General features: G+C 41.8%; 3 protein-coding genes across 4 annotated transcripts; all 3 read right to left on the bottom strand.

The window, feature by feature from the left end:
• Window positions 1–6242: 6242 nt before the first annotated feature.
• LOC117814054 lies at window positions 6243–8398 on the bottom strand. Its single transcript, XM_034685165.1, has 4 exons — window positions 8108–8398; window positions 7088–7917; window positions 6676–6763; window positions 6243–6420 (listed from the first exon to the last, which is right to left on the bottom strand). The coding sequence occupies exons 1-4, from the start codon at window positions 8128–8130 to the stop codon at window positions 6243–6245; spliced, it is 1119 nt and encodes a 372-aa protein (XP_034541056.1). The 5' UTR covers window positions 8131–8398.
• Window positions 8399–11104: 2706 nt separating this feature from the next.
• Window positions 11105–14041, bottom strand: LOC117814814. 2 transcript variants are annotated; one of them, XM_034686340.1, is made up of 2 exons: window positions 13985–14041; window positions 11105–12899 (listed from the first exon to the last, which is right to left on the bottom strand). In XM_034686340.1, the coding sequence occupies exon 2, from the start codon at window positions 12894–12896 to the stop codon at window positions 11625–11627; it is 1272 nt and encodes a 423-aa protein (XP_034542231.1). In that variant the 5' UTR covers window positions 12897–12899; window positions 13985–14041; the 3' UTR covers window positions 11105–11624. The 2 variants fall into 2 exon arrangements, with proteins under 2 accessions (XP_034542231.1, XP_034542230.1); XM_034686339.1 differs by lacking the exon at window positions 13985–14041 and adding an exon at window positions 13017–13195.
• Window positions 14042–16630: 2589 nt separating this feature from the next.
• On the bottom strand, window positions 16631–19143 carry LOC117814779. Its single transcript, XM_034686294.1, has 2 exons — window positions 19050–19143; window positions 16631–18287 (listed from the first exon to the last, which is right to left on the bottom strand). Exon 2 carries the CDS (start codon window positions 18282–18284, stop codon window positions 17022–17024), a length of 1263 nt encoding a protein of 420 aa, XP_034542185.1. The 5' UTR covers window positions 18285–18287; window positions 19050–19143; the 3' UTR covers window positions 16631–17021.
• Between the last annotated feature and the right edge of the window lie 1585 nt (window positions 19144–20728).

The following is a 20728-nucleotide window of genomic DNA, read 5'->3' as shown; positions in this document are numbered from 1 at the left end:
CTATCATAGCAGATTAAAGTAACAGCTAACTGATCATTACTGAGAAAGCCACTGCAATAGATCACTGCCAGCATGGTTTACCTCTGTCCCTGCACAGACCAGCTCAGCAGTGTTGACTGATGGCTCTGGCGTGGACCCCAAGCTGTTGTCCTTCTCTTTTCTCTGTTTTTTCCTTTGAGGGTCTTGCAGGCGATGTCACGCGTTGTCTGCTGATAAGAGATTTATTTTTGAAAGGGGGGCAGGGTTTGGTTTGCTCAGTCAGCTGGTATCTGCTCAAACCTCTGCTCAGTGTCAGAGGTTTGATATGTGGTGTTGGTTCAACCTCAGATTATTTACCCAAGTGACAGGGCGCAGTATTTATGATTATGAAGATTTATGTTATGCAGATAGGTTTGACAGATGCATTTAAGTTGAGGGTGTGCACGACCTTGATAGAAAACCTTTACATGGACACACACATACTGTCAATACACGACCTTGGATTCATCATGGAAACCTTGCCAAAAAATGGACACTTATTTTGGATTCAGAGGTTCAAAATAAGCCGACCAAATTAAACATTATGCAGAAACAATGACTGTTGGCACTAATCTCCTCTCTCGCCTATCATGCAGGCACAGGCAGCCCCACACAACAGACCTCAAATGGAGTGACTCTCACACTTGTGTCAGCTGACAGGACGTGTTTCCTCAGGAGGCCACTTATCGTGTTAGTCTTGACATTCCAGACAACACGGCAAGGATGCTCAAAACAGCAGGCTGCAGAGCGTGGTGCTACACCTGCATTTCTACTGGCAGAGGCGTTCTTTTAACTAGTGTGGTCTAACTTTATTCAACAGCTTTACTGTCATAGAGCTGATTTTGATTGGTATGTACACTGATCAGCCATAACATGTGACCACTGACGGGTGAAGTGACTTACAATGATCTTCTTTTTACAGTGGCACTAAATGAAGTTGGTGTGTTGGAAGCAGAAGAGTAAGGATGTGTGACTGTGACAAGGGTCAAATTGTGATACCTAGATGGTCAAGGCAAGGCAAGGCAAGGCAAGGCAGCTTTATTTGTATGGCGCATTTCATACACAAGGGCAACTCAATGTGCTTTACATTAAAACGTTAAAAGCATTGGAGACATTCAGACAGGCATAAAAGAACATAATTAAAATGACAATTAATGATAATTAAACAGAAAAGAAAAGGAAAATTAGAAATATATTAAAAATTACATAAAAAAAATAATTTAGAGTGGGTTAAAATGAGCTAAGATAGGAAGGCAGTGGCAAATAAAAAAGTCTTAATATTGGATTTAAAAGAGGTGAGAGTTGGAGCAGACCTACAGCTTTCAGGGAGTGTGTTCCAGATATGTGGTGCATAATGGTTGAACGCTGCTTCACCATGTTTCGTTCTGACTCTTGGGACTGAAAGCAGACCAGTACCTGATGACCTCAGAGGTCGAGGTGGTTCATAAAGTAGCAGCAGATCAGCAATGTATTTTGGGCCTAAACCATTCAGTGCTTTATAAACCATCAGCAGGATTTTAAAGTCTATTCTGTGACAGACAGGAAGCCAGTGTAGGGATCTAAGAACTGGAGTGATGTGGTCTACTTTTTTGGTCCTTGTTAGGACTTGAGCAGCAGCATTCTGTATGAGCTGCAGCCGTCTGATGGACTTTTTAGGGAGTCCTGTAAAGACCCCATTACAGTAGTCTAGTCTGCTAAAGATAAATGCATGGACCAGTTTTTCTGCATCCTGCTGAGACATAAGTCCTTTAATTCTTGATATATTCTTAAGGTGATAATAAGCTGACTTTGTAATTGTCTTAATGTGGCTGCTGAAATTAAGGTCTGAGTCTATGATTACACCAAGGTTTCTGACTTGGTTTGAACATTGGTCAGAGGATTTCCAACATGTCAGGTCTTGTTGGATGTTACCAATCTGCAGCGGTCAGTACCAACTTCCATATCCAGATTCATATCCTGTCCATCTTCGATCCGCTGTGGTCCGACTCTGTGCTCTCTCATCCATCAACGCCCACCAGTTGCGTTTTCAGAATGTAGGGCGAAGCAGGACCGCCGGAGAGTCATGTGGCCAAGGTTTTCCTGCGGTAATTACTGCATTAATGAATATCCGACTACTTTCCTCATCCATGTTGTCTTTAGTGTCCTCTGAAAACCTCTGACTTTATGACTCCAGGCCTAGTTCCGCTCATTGTGACGGTTTATTGTTGTAGTTAAGTGAAATAAGATCTGGTGATAACACAGAGTGTTTTATTCTGAAAATTAACCGGATGTTTTCATTTTGTTTTGGTGCCTGACTTCCTGTCCCGCTCCATCTGCTCTGTTTAGATCGATGCGTCGTGCTCCAGCATCCTGCAAGAATAGAAGTCTTGCGTATCTGATCCAGAGGACTCCGACCTACCGGATCAGAGACACAGCCGTAACGCAACGGAGCGTGTTGGGATGGATCTTAGATGGACTGGACACTCACTGGGGCTTGTGGGGAGTGAAAGCTAGCTTGTGTGAAACAGCTCCCAGATGTGAATAACCATATTTCTCTGTGCATGTAAACACCATATCTCAGATATGATCCAATCTGAGGTAAGGTTCATCACCAGGATACTTAAATCCATGTAATCACACATTTCTTTCTGCTTTGTCTCAACTACAACTATATGGCAGGTGTTCATAATGATAAGGCTGATCTGTGTATTGATAGGTTTGAAAATCAGTCTTTGGCCCTTATATTATACCACATTTAGTTTTAAAGTTATATTTTTTGGGCTTTTAAACCTTTATTTATAGAGAGGACAGTGGTGTAGTGTAGGAAATCTGGAGAGAGAGGGGGATTGACATGCGGGGACAGAGGCTGCAGGCTGGATTCGAACCTGAGCCACCCTCTACATGGGTGCACAACTTAGGCATCAGTCCACGCCCCCCACATTTAGTTTTAGGGTTACTTTATTAATAACGGTCTATAATTTTACTCCAATGAAGATGGGAAAGATGACACAAAACAGACTAAAATCTCAGACTAAATGAATTTACTCTAATTAATTCTTATTTGGAGACTACAGATTAAAATACTTTCAGCCCAGGTACAATTAAACCGTAAGGGAAAAAAAAATAAATCATCCATTAGTCCATAGTTTCAAATGATATCTCTCAGCTCCTTTCTATGAGATTATGGCCCATCATGCTGCTGCTGAGTTGTTCAGTCTCTTCGAGGCTGTGCTCACTTTAGATTGAGGGTTAGTTTATCCTAACAGCTGGCACTGATCTGCCCAAAGGCAACAAAATGATCCTTTTAGGATGTCTAAATACATCTCGACATCTCTGGTTTCCACCTGGACAAAAAGTGAACTGTTTAGATTAAGGGTTTTGACTTCACGGGTAGTGGTTGTGTCAGGCTGGTTTAGACAGAAGCTGCGACTTCATTCCTTTATTTCGTACCAATCATCTGAGATGCTTCATGAATTCTAAATGACTCATTTAGTTGTTTTTAGTGTCCCACAGGAGATTTCTCATGGACACTTTGGAAAGTAATTCTTCCCTGCATCATCTCAATTTGAGCAGCACATCTTCTCAGCCATCCTCTGGGACTATTCAGCTTCGAAACATGATAAAACAAATGCTGCTTTTTCAGACATTTAACTGTGAAATGTTTCTTTTCAGCCATTCAATCTTAGAGGTTTCTTGAGCACCGCAATGGCTGATAATGATAGCTGTAATAGCTTCCCGGTGACACAATGGTTACATAACTGAGTAAAAAAGTTTTATTTGAGCGAGCTCCCAGTTGTCATTAAGCTTCACTGGAACAGAGAGTGCCAACCACACTTGTTTGCAGCCAGCCAGAGCAGCTCCATAGGAAGTGGTATCTAAGTGCTTTGATGAAAGGCATGCCAGAGATTCATCCACAACTATAAGATCACATCTGACCTCAGGCTGTGCACAGCTTCTGTTCTAAGGAGAATGAAAAAAACAGCCACATTTTACCTACAGGAGAAGTGTGATCTTTTCCTAAAGGGTGAATACGTCATGTATCACAGCAAGAATTGAAACTGACCGCTTCTGTGATCCATAAAGGAGGTGAAAAGTTAGCTCTGAGAAGCCACCTGCGAAGCCCACATAGTGAGTGAATATCTGATCCTAAAAGGGAAATCAACCAAACAATAACAAACTGAAACCGAGTGATTTACTTGAGTGAAACATTTTATTAACTCAGCAAGTCATTTCCAATCTGCTGTTTTTCTTTCATGTCTCCACACTGAGCCCCATGGCAGAGGAATGCTTTAATTAACTCCATTGAAATTCATAACATGCCATAGTGTAACAGAAGCCTGTACGAGGCAGTATGAAAGACAATTTAGAGAACTGCACAATTTCCTCTGCCCAAGAACATCGCACTTGAGAACAGAGCTATTCATGGTGCTCTGATTTAAATCAGCTGCTGTCAGCCTTCAGGGTAAAAACATTGGTTTTGGAAAATGTTCAAACACATATTTACATGCAACAGGATGCACATACATGTTGTAATGTGAAAAATAAGATAAGAATGAAAGTCATTCTTCAGGATCAGACAAATTGTTCCCACTGCGAATGCTGCTTCTGCAAGCAATTATCCCGTCATGCTACACTTTCAACACGCATGCACACAACATAATAACACTGCAGGCAAACACCGTTTTTTCTACCTGAGACATGTACACGTAATCCATCCTAATGCAGATCTAATTGAAGTGCAGCAGTAAGAGGTCATTTCCACCTCTCATCACGCACAGCGAGAACTGAATGTGCACAGTGTGACCCAGGAGTCACCCCACTGACATGCAACCTCTGTGTGGGTGATATTCCCAGTGGTGTCTTTTTACTGTTTGTTAGGATTCGTTGCCACGACCCCCCCCCCCCCCCCCCCCCCCCCCCCCCCCCCCACGGGCAATGGTGTCACGACTGTGTTTCATATCCTGAATCCCGTTACTGGCCGTCGTAAAGGACAGCAAATATTGATTCTTCTTCTGTGGTACATGACAGTGCGCACATCTCAAACAGGTCTTTGGGAAAGGTCAACAAAATTTTGTCAAAAGGGCAACAGATAAGAGAATCTTGTACCTCAGGCTGTCCTGAGCCCCAGACCTGACACATATTAAAACATTATATAACAGGTTAGATTTACAATGCCTGTGTCCCTGTTTGAAGAAGACGGACTTAATGAGAAAGTGAACCTAAAGACATTCATGTGGGTTATGTAAACTTAAAATAATGGATATAATAGCACATGAAAAATCAGACAGTCATAAATCTCTAAATGGTAGTTCAGTTAGACAACTCACGTTTACTTAAGATAAAGTTTATTGCAACATACAGTATTGTGTTTGGCGTATGGGCTCCAAACTTCATTACTCCTCGTAGATTATTTAAATGCAGATATTTAGGAGTAATGAGATAGGACTAACCCCCCTCGGAGCCCACAGGTGGATGCTGGGGAGGAGGTGGGTATGAATTTTGCACACAGCACTGAGCAGGACAGCAGGAGCACTGTCAAAGCAGAGGCAGAAACAGGGAGACTTACAGCTTAAATAGACTGCCAGATGAGGATGTTGAGATCAGCTGATAGGGAGGATGATGACGTGTCAGTATGAATGAGTTATCTGCCTGAACTAGCTTGCAGGCGGCACTCCATAAGTGGCGGTATACATAAGGACAGAGTGCAAATTGAGGCACTGCTTTTTTATAAGTGTACAAAAACATACTGAGGTAATATTTAAACCATTTGGAAATTTGGCATGGTGTTTAAAAACTTCAAAAAAAGGGCTTTTTATATGAAAGCTGAGGGTTGGATTGAGCATCTACGAAATGAAGTGAAATAAACACAAACTCGTTTTGTTTTTCAATCAATTCACATGATTGTGGGGGCGGGGCATATCATGTTTTGATTGACATCTGGCTGGTTTTCTGCATAGCATTGGCACATGTCACGACTACCGTAATGAAGCCCTGTAAGCATTACATTTGAGAAATCTAGGGAAGAATCAGGAGAGGGAGCAGATGCCCTGCTATCTGGGAAGATTCATGGCGTATCATTGTTTGCAGCTTGCATAGCCATGCAACATTAGCTGGAAGCCTCCTTCTTGTTTGGAAAGCAATGAATGTACCCAAGCTAATATTCAGCAAATACAGATAATAAACAGCAAACATGAAACTCCTTCAGCTGAGTACATAAAGACTTGGCTGAAGGATGTTCTGGCTCCTCACAACTCTGGACTGAGAACCAGCAGGACCTTCTGGCTCTCCTGGATGCAGTTTGACATGTTCTCCAACACGGTGCGGCCTGGAGAGAAGTTACGCTCATGGTAGCAGACCTGCAGGCCGCAGGACTCCAGCTGCTCGATGAGGGAGTGGGTCCAATGGTAGTCAGTGCTGCTGTAGCTAATGAAGACATGGTAACACTCACTATCTCTCAGTGTGGGAGGAACGTCGATGGATGGAGATAGAGGGCCGTAAGGGTGAACCTGCAGATCAGCACCCTACAGCTAATAACAAGACAACCTTTGAACCAGCAAGTATTTGTCCAAGCTGCTGGGAAACCGAAATCCATTTTAAACTTGTACTGTAATAGAAGTTGCAGATTTTTCCTGTTTTCCTTATTCCCATGTCTCTGCACTCAGCTGCTGTGAGACATACTGACAGAAACACACTCCTCCCTCCAGGTGACCAGTGGAGCTGGCTTTAGGAAAGGGAAAGTGCCTTTTAGCAAGGCAGCAGGCGTAACCTGATGAGAAGAACATCAGAGCTCTTTGAAACATTTCCTCAGCAACAACCTGCTCAGAAAATGTTTCTGCAAACTCCTGTTTACATCCCTCCAGAGAAACATACACCAGATAGATTTTAGAATTGGACCTACATCCCATCAACACCTTCTCCTCAGAGAGGATCATGTTTGCTTTGCCGACAGCTTTCTGCATCTCCCTCAGAATATACTTCTCACTATCACACTTCCAAAGACATAGCTGAATTATAAAACCCAGTGGAGAACAGACCAAACAAAAAGCAAAGAATTCCCGTAATTTATTGTTGAGATTTGTAAAATAATGACCAGATAGAAACATTAGAACTATTAGAGGTAATGTACCTGCCACCATAAGTAAAAAAAAAATGACACCACTGAAGTATAATAGAGCTCTGACCCAGACTGGTCGATGCCAAACTTTTTCAGAGACACTGTTGAGGATCCTCACAGCCTCTCTGTACTTGTTGTGATCCTCAATGATCAGGCGCAGTTGGTCTGGCACCTCCATGTCACTGAACTGACCTGAATCCCATGTGTGGAGTCCCTCATCATTTACAGCTGTCAAAGGCTGCAGGGCCTTCCCATTGTAGATAGAGGGAGGCTGGAAGGGAACCACGGTGGAGCCCTGCAGTTGCTGATTGGGGGTGCAGAGCACCTTGAACAGCTTGCTCTTAAATTCAGGGTCGCTGGCCTCCAGGTAGGTGAGGTGGCAAAGGTGTAGAGGAATAGAGACTCCAGGCTCCAGCAACACTGGGACGATAGGCTTCCTCTCCAGGCAGTCTCTGAACAGAGACATGTTGGCCTCCAGGAGACACCAGCGGCTCCTCACAAACTCTGGACTGAGAACCAGCAGGACCTTCTGGCTCTCCTGGATGCAGTCGGACATGTTCTCCAACACGGTGCGGCCTGGAGTGAAGTCACGCTCATGGTAGCAGACCTGCAGGCTGCAGGACTCCAGCTGCTCGATGAGGGAGTGGGTCCACTGGTAGTCAGTGCTGCTGTAGCTAATGAAGACATGGTAACACTCACTATCTCTCAGTGTGGGAGGAACGTCAAATGATGGAGATAGAGGGCCAGTGGGTTGTGGCTGAAAGTCATCAGTCTGCAGTGCACTAGCTCTCTCATCAGTGGAAACACTATAAAATAAGAAAAATCACTTTAATTCAAGAATGTAAATGTATCTTTTATAAATGTTTTATACAACCATGTTTTTATGCTAGTGTTGCAGAGTGTCTGTGGTCTTATTCTCCCTGAAATCAAATTCCCACTTAGCCCTGTCTTTCTTTTTTCTGTCCTCAGGATCATCTCTAAAGCCTGAATGCTCACCGGCCTCTTAATCTGCATGTCATAATCTTGCCACAGGTGTCCTAGCCTTGACTTTTCTTCTGCGTCTACATCTTGTGTTTTGATCCACCCAGATCTATCAATTCAAACATGGTTCAAAGTTGTGAGTTCTTTCAGCCCTGCAAAGCCTTATATGCTGATCCACTGGATCGCCCACGGCGCACAGATCTCAGCTAAGTCTCAAAACTATGTCCAAACTGCTTTGTACATTTGTATATTTTTATAAACATAAAAGTCGGCTGAGATGTGGCAGCTCCTCTTCCTCTGCTTGATAACCTGTGTGCAGTGAATGACATCAGCAGAGGGAGAAGAACTGTAAGTTTCATTTCTGAGTGTTTAAACGTGGAATTGAAACAATCAGCTGCACTCCTCTCTACTTCTCTTCCTCATCACATGGTTATCATTAAAAACTAAAAAACAAAGGTCTTTTAGTCTCTGATCTGTTGAAACACTAAAGATAACAATAGTGCCGCATGTTGAAAATATGATATGTAGTACCAGCTTGGACCTACAGGTTTTCCGGCACAACTTAAAACCTCTGGAACATAAGTATTTAAACTTCATATAGAACATCAAAATGTAATGTGTAATCAACCTCTAAGAGAAATCTGAGTGAAAATAAACATCAACAACTCTGAAAAATCTCTGTTCAAAAACAGCTTATTTTCCAGTTCAGAGTATTTCTTAGGACTGTGTGGGCGTGGCCTAACTCTTTAATTGACACATCAAGAGAGAGTTCACAGCCTGCATGTTAGAGCCGTCGGACTCTGAATCTAAAGACATAAAAACTCCAGAATCTGAAAATTATTCATTTCAAATGGTCTCTGAGTGCTGAGTCACAAAATACTTTAGAATCAGGACTTCTATCATTTATTACTTTTATCATTTCGTAGTCTTCAGGGCATTAGGACCATGGGACGCCCGGAGCAGAGGAGGCTGAAGTCAGTATGTGCACGCAGAGGAGCTCGGCTCCGGGTTTAAGCTAAACTCTGAGCTGTTTGGGGAAAGTTAGTGAACCGGTCCTGGGGAAAGTTAGGGAAGCGGCCCTGGAGAAATGAGCAGAGTATGTGAGGGACTGCTTTAGCCACTCAGCCGCAGCTCAACTCAACCGTGTCCCAAAGTTTCCCCAAATCCACTGCAGTTAGGAAAATAGAAGAATGACAACAAGCTGTCATCTTCACCTGTGGATGTGCAGCCAGGGACATGCAAGCACAGTGGTGCGAAGAGCAGGGAGACAGCTATACAGACAGATTACACACAGTACGTGACTAGCAAACAAGCTAAAAGCTATAAGGCAACACTGAGGGGAGCTGGCTGAGACGTCAGGAGACGGTCTGAGCAGGAGTGGAGTAGTTTTGTTGAACATGTGTGCACGTGACTCAGTGTTTCATTTATGATAGGTTAGACTTTTATGTCGTATTAAATATCCAAGTTAACCCTGCCTTCTTTATTCTAGCGATAGAACGTTATCAAAAACTTAACCAGTAATTCTTCAAAAATTGATTAAAGTTCAGTTCCAATATTTAAACATACATAATAGTATGTAAATGTGACTATAAATATCACAGGTAGAACATTTCTGTTGATTTGAGTTGAGGCTTTAACAACTGGATTGCTTCAAGAAACGCTAAAGCTCAACTACATGATGTTATTCATAACTAAGTTTTGTCTTGCATAATAGATTGAAAACAATCAAACACTTAGAAATGTAATTGAGTGAGTTGCTTTTAATAGATTTGTGTTTTACACAGCTTTGTTATTCATGAGTGTGTGAACAACACTGCATGTGACAGATCATTAACACTAACATTTACTTATTTTTAATTCACAGGGCACAGAAAAACATTTCATTTATTGTCATTATTTCTATCTGCTGGATCATCTGCATATATCTGTGAGAAGACTTTGATGGTTTTGAGATGAGCCTCAAAAGAAACCTGTTAAGAAGTCACATCTTTGACTGAAAGTATCAAACAGTAAACCACTGTTCTGACTTTCTCTTCAAGCCTTGCCTCGTGCCTTTAGATCTTATTCAGGTCTCACATTCACAAGCGAGCTACAGTAAATGTCAGCAGAGGTGAAACTTTTCCAGCCCCACATCTAAAACAGAAGGTTTGTGGCTCACATGAGTCCTCTGTAACAATAATGAAATGACTTTGCTGCAGGATAATCAATACCCAAACAGTGTAGTGATGATCTCAATAGACAAAATGACACATTAGTGTATTAGTAGAGTAAAGGAGTCAGAAATACAAAGTTAGTTCAAGTTAAGAGGAAACAGGATGTAAAAAAAAACAAAGTGTGGCATGTACAGAGGAGATCAAATGTCTAAACAGATGAAGAAATAGCTCAGGGACAGCTCTAAGTTAGCTTTCAGTGAAGACATGCTCTTTTTTACAATGAAAAATTTACAATTAAAATCAAATCACACAGTACAAAGCTATGTACACTCATACCTGTCCATGACACGGTTAAATCAGGCAAACGTGAAGAAGAGTGATCGCACAGGGGTGAGCAAGAACTGAAACTAAAAACAGGGAGCAAATAGGAGGAACACCAAGCAGAGTCCAATGCGGAAGTGCTAAAAACTGCAGTTCATCGAGGATCCCCTTGAGGCTGGCTCCAGAAGTACTGAAAGTCACATACACATGAATGGGAAAAAGCTGATCTTTACAGCAGAAATAAACATGTTTACAGCCTGGTACAAAACATGAGTGTAGTCTGGATAGCTCATTTCTCGATCAGCTCACACTGTGAGGGGGGTGAAATTTTTTTCTAATGCGGCAATTTCAAAGATATTGAGATTACGAGTCTTCCAGTGAGAGACAGCTGACTGCAGGAACATTGTAGCTGTTGGCTAGGAGGCTCAAACTCCGCCTCTTTACGTCACAATAACTCGACAGCAGCAATATGGCTGCCGCTGATGATTGGCCTCAAACAGCCCTTCAGAAACAGATGGGTGACGTCACAGATCCTACGTCCATATTTTACACAGTCTATGTGGAACATCCCCTAGTTCTTTGTTAAAGGGCCAGCGTCATTTCTGATGTTTAGAGGCCTTCAAACAGAAATGAAGCCCCTGTGCTAAGAGTGGCTCTTATTAGACACATGTTAGTAGATTTAGAGCACTGATTAAGTGATTTTAAGTAGACACAAGAAAACATCCAGATTGCTTAAGAGTTGTAGTGCTTGAAGATATTCTTCTTACAATATTTATAATTAGGTTATTTAAGGTAGACTGGTTTGCCTACATAGCTCTAACAGTTAAGAGTTTTTAAACATCCAATAGTTCTGCTCCAGCTCTCCTCTGATCAGCTCCTGGGACACATACTGACATGTAAACGTCATGGTTGTCAAGAGGCATCATATCAGAAATCTGAACTTAATATTTACCCATGCAGTTAGATTATAGACTGACTACTTTTAGACAAAAAAATTAAAAAGGAGCTACAACATAATTTATTACTAACACCATTACTAGGGAATTTTTATTTGTTTCCTATTGCCATGTCTCTGCTTCGAGCTTCCTTGAGACATACTGACAGAAACACACTCCTCCCTCCAGGTGACCAGTGGAGCTGGCTTTAGGAAAGGGAAAGTGCCTCTTAGCAAGGCAGCAGGCGTAACCTGGTGAGAAGAACATCAGAGCTCTTTGAAACATTTCCTCAGCAACAACCTGCTCAGAAAATGTTTCTGCAAACTCCTGTTTACATCCCTCTAGAGAAACATACACCAGATACATTTTAGAATTGGACCTACATCCCATCAACACCTTCTCCTCAGAGAGGATCATGTTTGCTTTGCCGACAGCTTTCTGCATCTCCTTCAGAACATACTTCTCACGATCACACTTCCAAAGACATAGCTGAATTATAAAACCAACTACAGGACAGGCCAGACATAAAGTTATGAATACCTTTAATCCGATTGTGTTTGCTTTTGGGAATAAAGAGTTATAATTAATAAACAAAAAAGCCATATATCCTAAAAAACATGCCAAGAGATAAGCAAAAAATGCACCAAAAAAGTACGATAGAACTATGAAGCAGAGAGGGAGGTCCCTAACTTTTTCAGAGACACTGTTGAGGATCCTCACAGCCTCTCTGTACTTGTTGTGGTCATCAGTGATCAAGCGCAGTTGGTCTGGCACCTCCATGTCACTGAACTGACCTGCTTCCCATTTGTGGAGTCCATTGTTGACAGCTGTCAAAGGCTGCAGGGCCTTCCCATTGTAGATGGAGGGAGGCTGGAAGGGAACCATAGTGGAGCCCTGCAGTTGCTGGTTGGGGGTGCAGAGCACCTTCAGCAGCTTATTCTTAAATTCAGGGTCACTGGCCCCCAGGTAGGTGAGGTGGCAAAGGTGTAGAGGAATAGAGACTCCAGGTTCCAGCAGCACTGGGACGATGGGCTTCCTCTCCAGGCAGTCACTGAACAGAGACATGTTGGCCTCAAGGAGACACCAGCGGCTCCTCACAAACTCTGAACTGAGAACCAGCAGGACCTTCTGGCTCTCCTTGATGCAGTCGGACATGTTCTCTAACACGGTGCGGCCTGGAGTGAAGTCGCGCTCATGGTAGCAGACCTGCAGGCTGCAGGACTCCAGCTGCTCGATGAGGGAGTGGGTCCACTGGTAGTCAGTGCTGCTGTAGCTAATGAAGACATGGTAAGACTCGCTATCTCTCAGTGTGGGAGGAACGTCGATGGATGGAGACACAGGGCCAGTGGGTTCCGGCTGAATTTCAGCTCCCTCATGCAATACAATTTCCTCCATTTTCTAAAGAAAATAGAGATGTGAACTTTTAATACATCTATCAAAAATGCAATACAACACTTCTGATCATAGTCCAGGTTTAACGTTCATGAAGTTACATTTATTACCCAGCTATCTTACTTATTCAACTTGAGCTGCCCTGATTCAAACTGACACGTCATCCTCTGTCAGCTGACCAAACATCCTCTCATTTGGCAGTCTAATTTGGCGGTAAGACTTCCTGTCTGTGCCTCTGCCTTGTCAGTGCTTCTGTTTTCCTGCTTCAGAGCTGCATGCAAACTTTCAGCCCCACCTCCTCCACAGCCTCCACCTGTAGGCTCTGATAGGGGTTAGTCCTGTCTCGTAACTCTTAAATGTTTGCAAACTTTAGGCTTAAAAAAAATGACAGATTAGTACTCTCCAGCCACCGTCTATGGTGACCTTTCAATGATTAGAAAATGCAACATCAATTATTTCATTACTTTTTTCTCAGCTTTCTTTTTATTTTGTACATTTTCTCTTTCTGTCTCGTTTCTTCTTTCACTGTTTGTAATTCTTAGATCCAGTTTTGTTGTTTGGGGTCCGCCTACCAGCTATCCCCAGTCTTTCCCACCTAACACCTATCCTACTCCTCCACTGCATTTATATGAGCCCACATACTCTTGGTCAGACCAGTTTTCTCCCTTTTCTACCTGAATCTGAGGCAAAAAGTTAACTCAAACCTTCTTCAAAATGTTCTGCCTCTTTTGTTAACCTGTTGATTCTGCGCTCCCTTTGTGCTTACTCGTCTTTGCATAATTTTACTATCAAATCCCCTGCACTGATCTTTTCTACCTATGTTTTTCTCCTGCCTCTTACAAACACCTCACATACACACTACATTAGTGTAGCAAAAACTAAACTGTTAATCCCAATACTGTTTTAAAAAACCAAATACTACAGCCCCCACAATCACAGACCATGCATCCTAAATCATCCTCAACAAAACTTGGTTCACTTATTCAGATTTTGTTTGTATCCTCTAAGTTTGAACATTTCTATGGCTTTATTCTATCAAATCATTATAGGTTTCATCATACAGAGAAATAGAAAAGTAAACATTCTCATACCTTTAGTTATAAACACACAAAGCAGTGAAGCAATGGGCCGCCAACAGCAGAACAAGAAGTCTAGAAAATGAAAAAGAAACTACACTCCCTGGTGATGACCTTCTTAAAGGCATATGCCTCTTTGTTTTGCCCCTAAAAAGCCTTGGTACAGTGACTGTACCTTTAATTCTGATGATGACCACATGACTCCATCCTCAGGCTGCACGGTTTAACCGGTCCGCCCAGTCAGATGCAACCTGTTCTTGGTTTAATATTTACATTAATGTCATTGATCTCACCCTGTACAAGCACGATGCCAGTACAGCTTTCAGCGGAGGCAAAAAGCTATACAACATCTCTCATGAATATTTACTCTGGTTTGCCATAAACGTCTGCTTCATATTTGGAGTAACAGTCCATATTAAGAAAAGATTCAGCTGTTTATTAAAATATCTGCATGTCTTCCTATTCATAGATAATCCAACTTATTTTGGTCACTCTATTTCTCTTATATAACAGTTTACCTACACTGTTAGGTGTCTTGCTGCCTGGATTCACTTTGATTTCCTCTTTTACATGTCTCATTTGGTTTTGATTGTATTGATTGTATTCAACATGGGCTTAGACTCACTGATGTCACCCATTGGTTTCTGAAGTGGCTTTAGTTTAGTTTAGTTTTTAGTTTAGTTTAGTTTATTCACACCCATCATCACAAATAACATCTATATATATTCAGTAAACATTTCACAGTGGTTGGATGTGTGGAAAAGGGTGACCCCAAGGAAGCCATTTAAAGCTTTTAATAGGGGGCCCAAAGGTGGCCGTCACCGTGTTGGAAATTCTTACTCATCCTAACTCTTGATAGATCAAATCAAGGGTAAAGAGTTGATGCTTTGGCAGGCCCTCAGCCACCTGGCAAACAACTAAAACACACACACACACACACACACACACACACACACACACACACACACACACACACACAAACAACGTACCACAACCACAGACTGTTTAAATAATGGATGTAGTATCCGTGATGTCACCCATCTGTTTCTAAAGCGTTGTTTTGAAGCCAATTGTCAGAGCCATATTGGAAATGCTGAAGTCAACCTAACTTCTGTTGCGATAGTGTGACGTAAAGAGGCGAGCTTTGAGCCTCCTCGCCAACAGCTACAGTGTTCAAGCCTGTCAGTCTAGTCAGCTGTGACTTTCGTAATAGAATACTCGTAAGCTTAATATCATCGAAATTGCCACGTTATCAAAAAATGTCCCCCCCCCTTACAGTGTGAGCCGATCAAGCAATGAGCTATACAGACTACACTGTTTTTTGTACCAAGCTGTAAACATGTTTATTTGTGCTGTAAAGATCAGCCTTTTGGGAATTTGTGTGTATGTGGTTTCTGGTACTTCCGGAGCCAGCTTCAAGCGGAAACTCGATAAACTGCAGTTTTAAACACTTCTGCATTGGCATCATCTCGAGGCCGGAGGTTGCCGCTTGCCGCGTGACCACAACCCCCTGTAGGATGAAGTCATTGCCCTTCCCTCTTGTACAGGTCTGCTCACCTCATTCTCCAGTTGCCTTGATCTGTGTATACAGTTAGGTCAGAGTGGTTGGTGTTTTCCTGCAGACCCATTTGTGAGTTGGGTGCCAAACTGTCTGCGCCTGTGAGGATTAAGTAAAGCGTCAAAGTGATTTGAGTTTAACTGATAGGCAAAAATGTGAGGAGTGTGAGTAACACTTTTAAATCTTTTAAATGAAAGATTAAGACTTTTTTATTTGCCACTGCCTTCCTGTCTTAGCTCATTTTCACTCCCTTTAAATTAAAATTTTAATGTAATTTTTAATATATTTCAAATTTTCCTTTCCTTTTCTGTTTTATTATATTTGTCATTTTAATTATGTTCCTTTATGCCTGTCTGAATATTTCCAATGCTTTTAATGTTTTAATGTAAAGCACATTGAGTTGCCCTCGTGTATGCAATGCGCTATACAAATAAAGCTGCCTTGCCTTGCCTAACATGCTAATGGTTGGCTTTAACACTTAGCATCAGCAGTTAGCATGCTACTGACTAGCACTCTAGCTTTTACTGTACTCGTCACATTCACCCATTCACACCCATTTACTCACTGATGGTAGAGGCTGCTACATAGTGAGGGACCATCAGTATTAGCTAGTCTCATTCATACACATAAACATACAGTTGAACAACAGCAGGAGTAATTTGGGGCTCAGTGTCTTGCCCAAATGTGACTGACTGATCGAACTACCAACCTTCCAATTGATAGACGACTGACTCTACCCACTGAGCCACAGCCGCCAGGTATATTAACAACTGCTTTGTTCTTACCGTAAACTCTCTTTGCTGTAATGATTGTATGAATGTCTGTTCCTGTATCAGAGAGCTGGATTGAAGTACTGGATTTATGCAGCTAGCTTAACATGCTAACAGAGTTCAGCTAAGGTTCCAGTGTAGTTATAAGTTAGCAGTATATACTGCACATAGACAAATGTTTGATTTCTATGTGTATTTCAGACTTCTTGTAAGCACCCATTCCCACTTACAGTCACTTCTGCAATTGTGATTTCTGCACATCAAAATGAAGGAAGGTCCACTCAAAGAGAACTGCTTTATTGGATGTTCTTACAGACACTCTTATTAGACACATGTTAACAGATTTAGGTGATTTTAAGTGGAAACAAGATAACATCCAGAGTGCTTAAGAGTTGTAGTGCTTGAAGGTAGTCTCCTTAAAAGCGTTACAATATTTACAGTTAGGTTATTTGAGTAAAACCAGTTTTCTTACGTAGGTGTAACAGTTAATATGTTTTAAACATCCAATAGTTCTGCTCCAGCTCTCCTCTGATCAGCTCCTGGAACACATACTGACATGTAAACATCATGGTTGGCAAGAGGCAACAAATCAGAAATCTGAACTTAATATTTACCCATGCAGTTAGATTATAGACTGACTACTTTTAGACAAAAAATTTAAGAAGGAGCTACAACATAATTTAATACTCACACCATTAATAGGGGAAAAATAATCAAATTTTTCCTATTCCCATGTCTCTGCACTCAGCTGCTGTGAGACATACTGACAGAAACACACTCCTCCCTCCAGGTGACCAGTGGAGCTGGCTTTAGGAAAGGGAAAATGCCTCTTAGCAAGGCAGCAGGCGTAACCTGGTGAGAAGAACATCAGAGCTCTTTGAAACATTTCCTCAGCAACAACCTGCTTAGAAAATGTTTCTGCAAACTCCTGTTTACATCCATCTAGAGAAACATACACCAGATAGATTTTAGAATTGGAACAACATCCCATCAACACCTTCTCCTCAGAGAGGATCATGTTTGCTTTGCCGACAGCTTTTTGCATCTCCCTCACTATGTGCTTAACTTCATCCTTTTTCCACAAAGCTATCTGAATACATGACCCCAATATAACACAAATCAGAAAGGGAAAAGTGAACACCCAAAGCTCTGTTTTCTTTTTTGATAACAAGTCAACAATTAGCCTATCTATCAATAAACCAATAATACCGCTTAAAGAAAAAACCACTATTGATACAATAACTAACAGAAGTGATCTTACTGTGACAGTGTACATGGTATTCTCAGAGACACTGTTGAGGATCCTCACAGCCTCTCTGTACTTGTTGTGGTCTTCAATGATCAGGCGCAGTTGGTCTGGCACCTCCATGTCACTGAACCAACCTGCTTCCCATTTATTCAGCCTTTCATCATTTACAGCTGTCAAAGGCTGCAGGGCCTTCCCATTGTAGATCGAGGGAGGCTGGAAGGGAACCACAGTGGAGCCCTGCAGTTGCTGGTTGGGGGTGCAGAGCACCTTGAGCAGCTTGCTCTTAAATTCAGGGTCGCTGGCCTCCAGGTAGGTGAGGTGGCAAAGGTGTAGAGGAATAGAGACTCCAGGTTCCAGCAGCACTGGGACGATGGGCTTCCTCTCCAGGCAGTCTCTGAACAGAGACATGTTGGCCTCCAGGAGACACCAGCGGCTCCTCACGAACTCTTGACTAAGAACCAGCAGGACCTTTTGGCTCTCCTGGATGCAGTCGGACATGTTCTCTAACACGGTGCGGCCTGGAGTGAAGTCACGCTCATGGTAGCAGACCTGCAGGCCGCAGGACTCCAGCTGCTCGATGAGGGAGTGGGTCCACTGGTAGTCAGTGCTGCTGTAGCTAATGAAGACATGGTAACACTCACTATCTCTCAGTGTGGGAGGAACGTCGATGGATGGAGACAGAGGGCCAGTGGGTTCAGGCTGAATTTCAGCTCCGTCATGTGAGACAATTTCCTCCATTTTCTAAAGAAGATAGAGATTTTAACTTTTAATACATCTATTGAAACTGCAGTACAACACTTCTGAGCATTATAGTCCAGGTTTAACGTTCACAAAGTTACATTTATTACCCAGCTATCTTACTTATCACCCAGCAGTACTAAAGACTTGATTCTGATTGGTCAAAACTTCCTCACTACGGTTATTAATTCTGAATAGCAAGAGCAATGTAACTTGAGCTGCCCTGATTCATACTGGCATGTCATCCTCTATCAGCTGACCAAACATCCTCTCATTTGGCAGTCTCATTTGGCTGTAGTTCTTCCTTTCTGTGCCTCTGCCTTGTCAGTGCTTCTGTTGTCCTGCCTCAGAGCTGCATGGAAACTTTCAACCCCACCTCCTCCACAGCATCTACAGGTAGGCTCCAAAAGGGGTGCTCTGCGCTCCCTCTAGAGCTCCCTCTAGAGCATAATTTTACTATCAAATCCCCTGCACTGATCTTGTCTACCTATGTTTTTCTCCTGCCTCTTACAAACACCTCACATACACACTACATTAGTGTAGCAAAATCTGAACTGTTAATCCCAATGCTGTTTGAAACAACCAAATGCTACAGCTCCCACAATCACAGACCATGCATCCTAAATCATCCTCAAAGAAGCTTTGTTCACTTATTCAGATTTTGTTTGTATCCTCCTTTAAGTTTGAACATTTCTATGGCTGTATTCTGTCAAATCATTTTAGGTTTCATCATACAGAGAAATAGAAAAGTAAACATTCTCATACCTTTAGTTATAAAAACACAAAGCAGTGAATCAATGGGCCGCCAACAGCAGAACAAGAAGTCTAGAAAATGAAAAAGAAACTACACTCCCTGGTGATGACCTTCTTAAAGGCACATGCCCCTTTGTTTTTCCCCTAAAGCCTTGGTACAGTGACTGTACCTTTAATTCTGATGACGATCAAATTACTCCATCCTCAGGCTGCATGGTTTAACAGGTTGCAACCTGTCTTTGGTTTAATATTCAACATCAGGATTTATGATCTACCTCTGTACTTGAGATCTTAAGAAATCACAAAGCACAATGCCAGTACAGCTTTCAGCTAAGTCAAAGGCCTTTTAAACAAACGCGCGCACACACACACACACACACACACACACACACACACACACACACACACACACACACACACACACACACACACACACACACCTGTCAAACAAGGTTCCACATCCCCATATGTTAATAAAACTATGGATCTCTCTGCCTCTGGACATTAAAACGGTGAGCTCTCTGGGTGTTTTTAAAAGTAAACTTGAAACTTACCTTTTTAATCTTGGCTTTTAATTCTGAGTAATTTCTGTTTAGCCCTGGACTGCATTATTACTTTTAGTACTTCTATGACCATGTTTTTAGCATCATAATTTATTTATTTTATTTGTATTGTATCTTATTCTACCTCCTTCTTTTTTAATTATTTCATTTTATTTTATTATTCTGGTATTAATTTCCTTTTATTTATTTAATTGATTGATTTTCCTTTAAATTTATTTTATTAAAATTAAAATTTTAGAGGATTTCATATCACATTCCTCTATCTTGTTCTAGCCCTGTGTCATTCTATCTGTTGCTGTTGTTTTCTGTCTCTGTTTTTTTTGTAAAGAACTTTGTGCTCCGTGCTTGAATGTCTGAAAGGTGCTAAATAAATAAAAAAGAGTTGAGCTGAGTTAATGTATGCAAAACTCTTAGCTCTTTAGCCCCCCCTGTTTTGGTAACAGGCAGTATATGTGTTTCTATCTGACATTTTGTCACAACTGATTTCTAAATAAAAGAAGAGGACCCAATTGCAGACATGAGACAACTTTACTATAAAAAAAACCCAAAAGGTAAAAAAGAGGCCCGCTCATAATGTCTTATTCATGACTAAATTCTTTAGATTTTACAGCAAACAGCCCCAAACTTACTCAGAACAAAAGCTTCTTGATTTATACTCTCAAAAACCTCAATAGTCAAAAGAATTGACCCAGTAAAGATCAATAAGCAAGGCATGTCTGTGTCAATGACCCTGGGCCTTTTTAATAACTGAGAGATAAAGAAAACAGAGGAGAGTTTCATTCATCAAAACCGCCTTCATATTCTGGGTCAACATTAGAGAACAGTTTAGAGGACAGGAATCAAAATGTGTCGTATCTGCTCCGACTTTTGGTCAGAAATAAGGTTCTCCAATTGATTACGCCGAGACAGAGACAGAAAGAAATGAAGGAGTTCACCCTCAGGAAAGAAAAAAACATAGGATTCTATTTCCCGTTCAGCCTCAGTGTTTTCACACAGACTGGTGACCACTTCTAATCTTCTGGTGACAGAGCTGAACAAGTGCCTCAGGGTAAAGAGGAAAGGAGCTCTAATAATGTAATGTGGATGTAATCTGGAGCCACATCTGCTGCTTTCTCGGTGCATTCAGGC

Source organism: Notolabrus celidotus, chromosome 6 (assembly GCF_009762535.1).
Source record: "Notolabrus celidotus isolate fNotCel1 chromosome 6, fNotCel1.pri, whole genome shotgun sequence".
Classification (NCBI taxonomy): Eukaryota; Metazoa; Chordata; class Actinopteri; order Labriformes; family Labridae; genus Notolabrus; species Notolabrus celidotus.
The sequence above is the reverse complement of the archived record's forward strand: the minus strand, read 5'-3'. Positions and strand labels throughout refer to the sequence as shown.